This window comes from Engystomops pustulosus, chromosome 8, assembly GCF_040894005.1.
Source record: "Engystomops pustulosus chromosome 8, aEngPut4.maternal, whole genome shotgun sequence".
NCBI lineage: Eukaryota > Metazoa > Chordata > Amphibia > Anura > Leptodactylidae > Engystomops > Engystomops pustulosus.
This window is the reverse complement of record NC_092418.1, coordinates 32611857-32624965: the sequence shown is the minus strand read 5'-3', so window position 1 is coordinate 32624965 and position 13109 is coordinate 32611857. Positions and strand designations below refer to the sequence as shown.

The 13109-nt window shown below is 43.2% G+C and overlaps 1 protein-coding gene across 6 annotated transcripts in view; it reads right to left on the bottom strand.

The window, feature by feature from the left end:
- VPS35L (VPS35 endosomal protein sorting factor like) overlaps positions 1-13109 on the bottom strand; it is a 44798-nt gene that overhangs the window by 11453 nt on the left and 20236 nt on the right. For all 6 annotated transcript variants that reach the window (XM_072120597.1, XM_072120599.1, XM_072120595.1 and 3 more), the window contains exons 23-28: positions 12717-12780; positions 11167-11265; positions 9480-9557; positions 9076-9190; positions 1603-1742; positions 351-516 (exon numbers count right to left, since the gene is read on the bottom strand). In XM_072120597.1, the coding sequence (XP_071976698.1) occupies positions 351-516; positions 1603-1742; positions 9076-9190; positions 9480-9557; positions 11167-11265; positions 12717-12780 (662 nt within the window). The remainder of the gene's footprint in view (positions 1-350; positions 517-1602; positions 1743-9075; positions 9191-9479; positions 9558-11166; positions 11266-12716; positions 12781-13109) is intronic.

The window sequence follows — 13109 nt, the reverse complement described above, 5'->3', positions numbered from 1 at the left end:
GGTATGGGATCCCAGCTGATCTGATGCTCTTTGTCTATCCAAAGAAGGATGCATCATGTTAAATATAGTGCACAAAGTCTAGAGTTTTGCTAGAATTGTGTAACAATTTATAAAAGTTATTATTCAAATGGAAATCTACCACAAAGGCGCAGTGCATCTAATCTTACATGCTGGACTGTGCCTCCTGAAACAGGATATGTACTTTTTTTGCTTCAAATAGCTTAGTTTTTTTTTTTTAAAGCAAAACATCTTTCAAAATTATGCAAATGAGGAGCTCCTGTCTACGTCATAGTAGCCCCTTCACCTGCTAATTATTAACACCACCAATCGTCATTTCTGCTACACCTCACCTTTGTCTATATGATAGAGATAACTCTCTTGGCTTAGGGCAGCCAGTAAGTGCAGGACACTCGTGTAGATCCGGACTTTATCGTCACTGTTGTCCTCCCAAGTGTAATTTTCAATCACATTTAAAAGGCCTCGTACCAAGAAGAGGACCCCTTGTTCTGGGTGGTCCTGTGGAAAGAACAGTGCAGGTAAGTGCTATATGTATCATGGCCGTATAACAAAATGAATTCAAGGGGTGAGAATATTAAAAGAAAACCTACCATGAGGAATCTACTATAACAAGTAGATGTGATGGTAGATTCCTCCTGCTGCCTCTGCCCTAATCTGTAATTTAATTATCTGGAACCGAACTTGTTAAAAACTTTACTTTAGTAATATGTAAATTAGCTGCAGCGGCTACTGGGACATGGAGTAGTTTTAGGCTAGTACACGCCCAAGGAGCCTCTGCATCTAATTTACATACAGGCAGTCCCCGGGTTACATACAAGATAGGGTCTGTAGGTTTGTTCTTAAGTTGAATTTCTATGTAAGTCGGAACTGTATACTTTATCATTGTAGCCCCAGCCAAATTTTTTTGGGTCACTGTGACAATTGGATTTTAAAAATGTTGGGTTGTCATAAGAACCAGGATTATCACTAAAGCTTCATTGTAGACACCAGTGATAATTGTTACAGCTGATTATTGTAGCCTAAGACTAAAGTACAGTAAATTGCCAACATCCAGATGTCCGTTTGTAACTAGGGGTCGTCTGTAAGTCGGGTGTTCTTAAGTAGGGGACCGCCTGTATTACTAAAGTAAGTTTTTTAATCAGTTCTGATAGTAGATTCCTCATGGTAGGCTTCCTTTAACAAAGGTCAGACCTTCACTGCCCAAACATCCTAAGTATAGGTCTGGCATTACCTTTTTGGGGACTTCCCTGAGAATATCAAGTAATGAAAAGATTGATAACAGAATAATGATATTCAACAAAGACAAGGTATAACAGAAAAAGCAGAGTGTGGCAGTACGATACAGACTGCAGAAAGTTTACATGCCTGTTCCCGGTTGGTCCTTCCTTCTTCAAGCCTTGGTCGGCAGAAGAAGTACTACTACAGACTATTCTAAAGAAAAAAGTAATCAATACCTATGTTTTGTAAAGCTCTTCAAAAAATACAACTGATCCCCCAAAAAACAAGCCCTCCTACCGCTGTCTGTATCAAAATGCAAGCCAAAACCCATCTCTCCATACAGAATGCAGAGTAGGTGATACTCACGGGAACAACCAGCAGCGTGGAGAAGAGGTTACTGAGGAACTCCAGGAGGAAGGCTTCGGAGGAGCGCATCTTTCCATCTATATTAATGGTCTTTGGCACTTCGGGTACAAGAGAGACGGCGGCTCGGAAGAAGGCATCAGCTGGAGAGATATAAAGGCTTGTAGAGTAATAGTGGCCACATCCATCTAATGTACATGTATTGTAATGACTTCTATGGGACTAACGGGTGTTGTACTAAAGTCAAGTCCCACTAAAGTCAAATGCGTTGTGGTCCTACATAGGCACCACTGCTCCTCTTATAGGGCAGTTCCTACTCTCACAATCACGAAAGGATTTGTGGTTCAATCCAGACAGATAAGACGAATTATGGGGGAGATTTTTCAGAGGTGTCTGAAAGCAGGACTGTTCTAGTTGCCCATAGCAACCAATCAGAGCTGAGCTTTCATTTTCCCACAGCTGTTTATAAAACTAAAGCTGAGCTCTGATTGGTTTCCCTGGGCAACTAGAACAGTTTTACCCCAGACACTTCTGAAAAATCTCCCCCATTGAGATTAGGGGAAAAATCCTTGAATGTAGAATAGAAAATGATGTGATTCACACAATGTAATTCAACCTGAAGTACTTCATGTATATAGGGATCAGTTAGGCATCACCCTGATACAAGCGCCATAGGGGGCCATAAACACTGCTCTGCCACATAAGAGGATAACAGTATTATAGATGATACATGGTAGATACAGATTTTACATGAGAACTCAAGAGCGGTATACAACATCCACGCAACAATATTATCATTGAGATTTACATTACAACCAGGGGTAAAGGGAACGTGGCTCCTGGCCCTAACTGAGGGCGAGGAGAAAAAAGTTCCACGCGTATTTATATGCATGAGACTTTTTTAAGGAATAAAATTGCCTGTGCTGGTGTCTCTGCCACTTCTACAGCTATCATTGCAATCCCCCCTCCAATCACAATGTAAATAATCCCTTAAAACTACATGTGCAGAATACGATGCAAAATTTTGGCCAGGCTATTTGAATAACATTTTAAAAGGCCAGAATAATATGCAAGTTATTGAGTGCAATAATTCCTTTACCGACGGGCTCTTGGAGCTGCGGCTGAGGTCAGGCGTCATTAGATCGCAGATGGGCAGGTACCAGGCGCGCTCCACTACACCTGCATAATCTCGCAGTCATCCGGAAAGATGTAAAGTAATTTATGGAATGGATGTAACAGGAGTCATTGATAACTCTGCACCAGTGGAGGAACATATACTGTGCAAGAACCGTGCAGAGCAGACGCAGGATTTTGGTATTGTGGATTTGCAGGTTAACCTTTCCGTCTCTTAAAGGGTTATGCCCTGTCTGGCCTCTGGGGACCCAACCAATACTATGAATGCAAAGGACCCTGTGTTACTGTTAGTCCTACTCATGGGTGCTCTTAGCCACCAAGATGTGCATGGAATTAAAACCCAGATTCCTTCACTTGAAGCAAGCGGTCTGAGCAAAACATGCACAGGGAGATGTAGAGCAGAGAACGTCATGGTAAATCAGTGCTGCATCAATAATCAAAGATTTGTATCTTTGATATGACATCATGTTTCCAAGTACAATCGTATGTAAGTGTCAGCATTTAATGTTACAATACACCTGCAGTTTCTAAACTTGACTCATCTCGGGCAAAATATGACTCTTCTCTGCTCATTTTCATATTTCTTTGGATACGATTTTTTTAATAGGTAAACAGGGGCCTCCAGCATGATACATCTTCAATGGGGGTCTACAGTTTTATACATCTTCAATGGGGTTCCCCGCTATTACCATCTGCTATGGGTTCCCCGCTATTATCATCTGCTATGGGTTCCCCGCTATTACCATCTGCTATGGGCTCCCCGCTATTACCATCTGCTATGGGCTCCCCGCTATTACCATCTGCTATGGGCTCCCCGCTATTACCATCTGCTATGGGCTCCCCGCTATTACCATCTGCTATGGGTTCCCCGCTATTACCATCTGCTATGGGCTCCCCGCTATTACCATCTGCTATGGGCTCCCCGCTATTACCATCTGCTATGGGCTCCCCGCTATTACCATCTGCTATGGGCTCCCCGCTATTACCATCTGCTATGGGCTCCCCGCTATTACCATCTGCTATGGGTTCCCCGCTATTACCATCTGCTATGGGTTCCCCGCTATTACCATCTGCTATGGGTTCCCCGCTATTACCATCTGCTATGGGTTCCCCGCTATTACCATCTGCTATGGGTTCCCCGCTATTACCATCTGCTATGGGTTCCCCGCTATTACCATCTGCTATGGGTTCCCCGCTATTACCATCTGCTATGGGCTCCCCGCTATTACCATCTGCTATGGGCTCCCCGCTATTACCATCTGCTATGGGCTCCCCGCTATTACCATCTGCTATGGGTTCCCCGCTATTACCATCTGCTATGGGTTCCCCGCTATTACCATCTGCTATGGGTTCCCCGCTATTACCATCTGCTATGGGTTCCCCGCTATTACCATCTGCTATGGGTTCCCCGCTATTACCATCTGCTATGGGTTCCCCGCTATTACCATCTGCTATGGGTTCCCCGCTATTACCATCTGCTATGGGTTCCCCGCTATTACCATCTGCTATGGGTTCCCCGCTATTACCATCTGCTATGGGTTCCCCGCTATTATCATCTGCTATGGGTTCCCACTATTACTATCTGCTATGGGCTCCCCGCTATTACTATCTGCTATGGGTTCCCACTATTACTATCTGCTATGGGTTTCCCACTATTACTATCTGCTATTGGGTCTCCACTATTATTTGGACGTTTCTCCGTTATTATAGCTGTCTGCTCTGGGGTATCAAGTACTATTATTATAAGTGGGGTCTCCACATACAGGCAGTCCCCGGGTTACATACAAGATAGGGTCTGAAGGTTTGTTCTTAAGTTGGATTTGTATGTAAGTCGGAACTGTATATTTTATCATTGTAATCCCAGCCAGAACTTTTTTGGTCTCTGTGACAATTGGATTTTAAAAATGTTGGGTTGTCATAAGAATCAGGATTAACACTAAATCTTCATTACAGACGCCTGTGATAACTGTTACAGCTGATTATTGTAGCCTAGGACTAAAGTACAATAAATTATCAATATCCAGAGGTCCGTTTGTAACTATGGGTCGTATGTAAGTCGAGTGTTCTTAAGTAGGGGACCGCCTGTATTTTTGGTTGCTGGGGTGGTATTTAGTGCCATACTGTGGTATGTATAATTTCTGGGGTGGCATTCTGTGCTGTACTGTGGTTGTCAGTGCCTCTCGGGAGCTGGGTACTGATGTGGCCCCTTAAAGTTGAGCAGTATGACAATGTGGCCCTTGGATCAATATATGTTGTTCACCCCTGGCCTAATTCCCATTACATCACATCTGACAGTGCAGCTTTATTTTTTTGTTACTTTCTAATAACTAGTTTAAAAAAAATAGCTTGTCTCTATATTCTATTGTCCGGAGCAGCCTGTAACATCACATCCAACACAAAGAAACCTGCTGGACTATCAAAAGCCGGAGTCAGCTCCCTGCATCAGCTGGAACCTACTGGGGCGAGGAGAGCAAAATCCATCCAGTAATAGTCACAGCTTAAATCAAATAACTAGAAATTTTGGGATTATCTAAACTTTCAATAGACAAGACAAATCCTTACCTCTGTGATTATACAAAGTTTCTATAAACTTTATTTTTTTATATTCCCAACTTTTTAGAGATAAGAAATACTGATGTGCATGCTACTGCAGACCTCAGGCTGTCAGGACATGCTGGGATTTGTAGTCCTCTCATTTTACAGGAATAAATGGTTACACTTTGGGAACACAGAGTTCTATCTTTCTTTGACCATGAACAATAGGAAGAAGCAGATTATCCCCTGCAGCTATAATAGTCTTAAATTGCTCTGTCGAGCCTCAGCTTAGTATGTGACCATATTGATTTCCTGAGAAGGAATCATAGCAGAAATAACTTGAAAAGTGACGGGAAATTCTGATTTACTGGGTCACGGAAAGTCACAAGATCTTATGGACTGTCTGGGTCTTACTAGTGAAGACAAATATTCGCTTTTCAAGTTCAATTATCAATTGTTAGGAGAAAGTAAAACATCAAATCACATATTTAGAAATAAAAAGTGCCATGACATTCGATTATAACGTGTATGATAGGTATTATATTGCTGCGGTAGATATACAGTATATGTTCTGGGTTTCAATCCAAGTTTCATTATATAGAATGGTAGAAGCCTCTGTAAATTAATGTCTGGAAAATATCTGGAGAATTGCAGATGTACTACTCCAGGATACTATAGGATAGAATCTACCAGCAGTATTGTCCATACAAAGCTGCAGCCTATCTTAAGTATTGTCCCTGGAGATCTGTGTAATCATCCCTTTGTGTGTGTTGTCAGTATCGGCAGGATTTATGGATTTGTATTCCAGGACTGTAGCTGGACATAAAGCAATGGAGGAGTCTCCTCTCACTGCTGTGTTCACAGCACCACCCCTCTACTGTAATATCTAAACAGGAGCTTGCTACAGTAGAGGGGAAGGGCACAGTTCTGCTTCTAAAAACACACACAAAGGTTAGAGTCAAAAGCAATTAACATTACCATTTAGATGGAGATGAAAGTGTAAGTGAAGAGGAGGTCATTGGCGAAGTTTGAGAATCAGTGGAGTAAGTGGATTGACTGACCATGGGTGGCATCAGAGGAACTGTTGAGGAGCTGGCTGTGATTGTAACTTGGTGGGATTAGGATAGGGGTGTATGGAGATATTCTATGGATGAGGGGTGCCAGAATAGATAGCAGATGTGTTACCAGGGGTGTAACTACAGGGGTAGCAGCCATAGCAGCTGCTATGGGTCACACAGTGTCAGGGGGCTGTGGCATTTGGGGTATTGGGTGTGAATATGCTATATATGTGTATATGAAGCATGGGTGTATATCATAGTGGATGTATGCGTGCGTATGCTTATTTGGTGAGTATATATTTAAAGGGGTATTCCGGGAATATGAACGTCTGACACAAAACCCCATGATGATATAAATAAATGAATACAACAATACTCAATGTTATTAGTCACAAAACGGAGCTAAAATAATATGATTTTATGATTTACAAAATTTATGGCCTCTCTAAAGTAGGTGGAGTTATTACTAAGATGGCCGCCACTGGTAACTACAAGTTCCATGATCCTTTAGTTCTCAGTTACTCCTCCTCCCTCCTATGCTCTGCTCCCAGTGATGATGTAACAGGTTTTCTTGCTCTGTTACCATAGTAATGATGTGTAACTGCCATCACCACAACACTGGCCATACTGGATGCACTGCAACCAACCGACTGCAGCCAAACATAGTGGTGATCACATGACCGGCCCAGGCAGGTGCAGGACATGTTATGTGGACATGTGACCAGCGGCCATCTTCTTTTTGCGACGGACCGCGCGGAGGAAATTAACTGACTGATTAAAGGGCCAGTAGCATTGTAATTCTTCATTACAGTCTATGACACCAGCATTTTCTGCTAAGGGGAGCAAAATTTTAAATAACAACTAATTACACATTAGCTTATATTTTGAGTGCCCACTTGTATATGAATTATGCTTATTCCTGGAATACCCCTTTAAAGAAAGCCCGTCTTGCAAAATAACCCCTCTAATCTAAATAGATTTTCAAAAACTACCATTAGAAAGCATTGCCTCTATCCCTGCATTGTCCCTCTACATGCCTGTAAACCTAAGCAATGAGGTCCTAAAGCTGTATGCAAAAGACCTATGAGATGCCCAATGAGTCATTAGCATATTCAAGCTGTCCGGCACAGCCACACCCCCAGTGCTTGACTGACAACCTGTATAATGATGTGAGGCTGTATAATGATGTGCTTCCTGGTGCTGGCACCCCCTGCAGCCTGTGTGTGCATGTGTGTGTGTGTATAGAAGAGATACAACAGCTCCAGGATGCAGCCATGTTATAGCAGAACATGTCAGATTCATGTGTAGCTGATGTCTGTGTCTCTGTATATTAGGAGGATGCAGCATGTCAGCAGATGCAGGACACACACTAGCAATGCTTTACTCTACATAACACACAGACATGAGCAGGGGGAGGAGAGGGGAGGGGTAACAGGGGTGACATCACTGCCTCTGACCATGTGACCCACCTCATTTACATAATAAAGAAAAGATGATTTTACAATAATGAATGTATGAAATGACTAGATAAAGGCTGGGATGGGATCCTTGTGAGCTGCTCCACAGGTTGTAGTGACAGGACTAGTGACACAGACCTGATGACAGGTGTCCTTTAAAGAGAACCCTTCATGCAAAATAACCCTCCTAAACTAAATATATTTTCATAAACTGCCATTAGAAAGCATCGCCTCTATCCTTTCATTGTCTCTACAGGCCTGTAAACCTAAGCAATGAGGTCCTAAAGCTGTATGCAAATGACCTGTGAAATGTCCAATGAGTCATTAGCATATTCAAGCTGTCCAGCTTATTCATGAGTGGGAGGTACAGTCACACCCCCAGTGCTTGACTGACAGCTGCTCCATGTAATGGCTGCTCCATGTGCTTGCTGGTGGCCACGCCTTCTGCAGCCTGTGTGTGTATGGGAAAGATACAACAGCTCCAGGCAGCCATGTTATAGCAGAACATGTCAGGTACTTGTGCAGCTGATGTCTGTGTCTCTGTGTATTAGGAGGATGCAGCACACACACCAGCAATGCTTTACTATACATTACACACAGACATGAGCAGGGGGAGGAGAGGGGAGGGGGAACAGGGGTGACATCACTGCCTCTGACCATGTGACCAGCCTCATTTACATAATAAAGAAAAAATGATTTTATAATGATTAATGTATGAAATGACTAGATAAAGGCTGGGATGGAATCCTTGTGAGCTGCCCTAACAAGTAGTGGTGACAGGACAAGTGACACAGACCTGATGACAGGTGTCCTTTAAGGGGTAAGTGGGGCCCCATTCAGAAGTCCGCTATGGGGCCCTGCCTCTTTTAGTTATAACACTGGGTGTAACAAAGATGCTATGATGGACAAAGCTATCTAATATTTTCTGTGATTTGGAAATAGTGTTTTCTGATTTAAAAAAAAAAAAACTTTATGATTACACAGATCTCCAGGGACAATACCTAGCATTGTCTGCAATTTTGTATGGTCAATACTGCTTGTAGAATCCTTACAAGATATATGAGAAGAGTTGGACCCCTCTATCCACTAGTTAGATGATAAATGAACGATCTAGTGTGACCCCCAGCAGTTATACCACAGCTACGGGGTAGGAGAGGAGTAGCATGCAGATGGCACTGATGGGCACAGCACCACCATAGCAGCTGAACCCCATAGAAGCTTATGCAGGCAGAACCCAAGAAGACCTTATCAGATGGGACTACAATGGGCTGGATGCGGTTTATAAAACTCACCTTGGGAAAGGCACTGGTTTGCAAGAGCCACCTGGCCAGAATGCAGGTACAGGTTGAGGCGGGTGAAGATGCTGGTCAGAGAAGGAATGGTGATAAAGCAGAAGGCAACGCAAGCCTGGAGCAAACAAGGAAAAATTTTAACCTCTGTAACATATTTCTTTATGTAGTGAGGTTTATTCTACATGACATTATACAAAATGCTCTTAAGGGGGTTTCTGAAGACCCCTCTGTAGCTTCTGTACTGAAGACCTTGCACATCTTACTCCAATACAGATATAAGAACACCCATACAATATTCCACCTACAGCCATGAATGCAAACTACAGCTTCCAAGACTTCCATTCATTCTAATGTAAGAAAGTAAATCCCTGACGCTATATGACATATAATAACACCCCACCTACCCGCACAAATGACGCCGTCTTCCTGGAATGATTTCCTTTCATCACTTTCTTGGTTTCCATGGCCAGTAGGTTCACACTCTAGGACAATGACACAGTGACTATTAAATACATTTCGGATTAGTCTCTCGCATAACCTCAGTTGGCAATGGTGCCACTCACTGCTCTCTTTAAAGGAAATCTACCATGAATCGTAAACCAAGCACACCGACATACTGGTGTGTGGCCCTTCTGGCAGGATCTTCTCTTCTTTTAGCTACTTATGCCCTAGTTTTCCCAATAAAATGTGTTTAAAATTATGCAAATGAGCCTAGAGGGCTCTGGGTTCCATAGGTGTTAATGGAGCATTGAGCCCCTCAGAATCATTTGCATATATTAAAGCCCTTTTTTCTGAAAAGCAAGGGCATAAGAAGCTAAACGAAGAGCGGATACTGCCATAGGGGGCACACACCAGTATCTCAGTGTTCTTGGTTTACAATCCTTCATCCTGGTGGTAGATTACCTTTAATACTGCCATTTAGTAGATGAATAAGTAATATTTAAAAGGGAACCTGTCATGAGATTTAGTGCATCATAAATGCAATGCAGATAGTAAATAGTGTTCATTCATCATACAGTACAGCAGGAGAAGCTGAAAAGATTGTACGCTTTGTATTATTTGCTGTTATAAAGCAAGAGGAGATTGCTCTATAACATGCTGCCTGGAGTTAGTACACTAATCAAGTTTTTTTCAGCTGCTCCGCCTCCTTATCTACTGGCTGATATTTGAACACTCTGTACAATCTACTCAGCCGCTCCTATCTGCAGGCAACATGTTATACAGTAAGAGGATCTGAGCAGGTTGTACATAGGGGGGAATAATCAGAGCTTGTTTTCCAGTTTTCTGGTGATAAGGGCCATGAAGTGGGACTGCCGGGCACAAGAGTGGGCCAGCGTGGGGCTTTCCTGTCTATAGGAACAGCAGGAAATGGCACAGGCTGGAGCTGCCCTGCCACAGGCCAGCCACGTCATTAATCAGGAGGCCAGAACCTCTGGTAGATCCGGCGTGTGCAGAGGTAACATAATACGCTGGTAAACCATGCTATGATACATCTCCCACAAAGTGTCCTATCTGCAGGCAGTATGTTATAGAGCAGGAGGAGAGGTGAAGATTATAAATAGTATCCTATCTGCAGGCAGCATGTTATAGAGCAGGAGCAGCTGAGCAGATTATACATAGTGTCCTATTTACAACCAGCTTGTTATAGAGCAGGAGGAGAAGATTATACATAGTATCCTATACGGTCTCATAGGTCAGTCAGATTCTACTATTATACTGGGCTCGCTGTTGGAGTTGGCTCTGTACTTCAGCAAAGTGAAATAAGCTGCGGCCTCTTTCTTCCCGGGGCCGGGGAGGTTCCCAGTTCTCTCATCTCTACTATCAGACACTGGACACATTTCCTATAAATCTCCTTCCAGAGTTGCTGTGGTAAAGTGATATATGGTATATGGGGAGGCGATATGAAAATGACGGAATAGAAATGAATCAGGACATTATGTAGAATACATCTGTTCGCTGACAAGTCTGAGGTGGAGGAGAGATAAGAGCGGGATGATAGGAGGGCCGCACGCCATCCTCTGGGGTAACATGTACGGAGACCTACGTCATGGTGCTTCATAGCGGAGACGTCCCCCGGTGATCTCCACTTACATGAATTAACTGGACAAGAACCGGCTCCAGATTGCAGAACAGCGCTCGGGCCTCCACATAGAAACTAAGCTGTTGTTCAAAGTCCCGCCCAAAAGACACCTGGGAATTAGAGAAAAAGTCAGTGCCAGGTCTGGCGTAACTCTAAGAGCATGACAACCTGTGACAACTCCGACAGGGAAGGATCCCTACAGGGGAACACAAGGGATCTCTGCAGCCGCCACTGTCTAAATGCATTAATGCTGATACAGTCACCCTAAATGCCTGTGCCCCGATTATTTTTTCCAGCAACAGAAAATTCCAATAAGAACAAAAAAACTTCCACACATACGGAATGTCACAGCTCCATCTAATGGTACACAGTTGAACTGCAACTTTTTAAAGGGGTTGTACAAATTCTGTTGGACCACAAGTATAGGACATAATCTGATCTGTGAGGGTCAGATTATCACACAGAACGGGGGTCCTGTTCTTATTTATCGATGTAGACAGGATGCATGCTCAATCAGCAGCTCCATTATTAGTGAGAACGGGACCCACGTCCTAGTGATCAGTGGGGATCCCATTGTTCGGACCCCCACCGGTCAGTGTTACCCCCTAACCACTAGGGGAAACTATCAAACTTTCCCCACTGTCCAAGTTCAAGAACTTGCTAAAATGTTTCCATCAACATAGCTGTCCAGGGCTTGTTTTTGCAGGACTAGTTGCATTTCTTATAGGAAATCTACCATCAAAATCCATCATGATAAACCAGGGACACCAACTCATAGATACAGTTCCCTGCAGGTGTCAGCTGTGCAATACAGCCGACACTCACCGCGTATGGAAAGGGCTCGATCCGTGAACCCTCTCCATACTCCCTTTCATGACCACCCGACTTATATTAACGAAGGGCGGGCGTGAAGGGGTTAAAGTAAATCTACCATCAAAATCCATCATGAAGAACCAGGGAAACATACTCACATATCCAGGCACCGCAATTTTCTTATATTTGTTATCCATGGCCTCCTTCTTTCGAATATCAGCTTTTAAAATTATGATAATGAACTTGAAAGACAACTTGTTCCCAGAGCCCCTCCGTGCTGAAGATTCACTGGCCATTACAGTGTTCAAGAAGCATTAACCCTTCCTACTGTGTGCTGAAACTTCCTCTGCTACAGTAACATTACATCAGGCGGAGGGTGAGGCAAGTGCTGAGGGAGCAGGGGTGGGAGAAACACTGTAAAAGCCTGTGTATCTCCAGCACAAAGGGGCTTTGGGCCCCAGTAGCTTTTCTGGTTTATTAGCAGAATTGTAAAAGTTGATTTTAGAAGGAAGGAGTATCAGGCTTGATTTTGATGGTAAAATAAGGAACCATAAAACACAAAACTTTATACTGAGGGTCAGTACAGCAATACCAAATTTATAAAAGTTGGGATGTCTCACTAGTCTAAAATATTTGCTCCCTATATAGCAGTTGAAGTTTTTAACCCATCCCTCCCGCTGCTTGTAATCTCCAGGCACAATACAATAGTCGGTGATGAAGTAAACCTAAAGACACCACATGTACCTACCAATCTTATGAAGCCATTGATCAGGTGAGCCAGCGTCCTCTTCTCATCCTCCAGGCTCAGGGCGCTACACAGGAAGAAAAGGCTCAGGCTTAAAGGGATTCATTGCTTTTGACAAACCTACTTGTTAAAAGGGTCTCTGCACAATAAGTTGTTCCCATATCATCCTTTTGGGACCTTCAAAATTAATATGGGGATAAATCTTGCAGTAGGTTATTCCTGCAGTGCCAGATGAGAAGAAATTAAGTATTACATGCTTTCCCATTCACATTAAAGGGGTTGGTTAATTTACTTCATGTTTTTGTACTGTGTTGGCAGGGTATTTAAGTAATTTACCAATAAACAGTATATACTCGAGCATAAGCCTACCCAAAATAAGCAGAGGACCCCAATTTT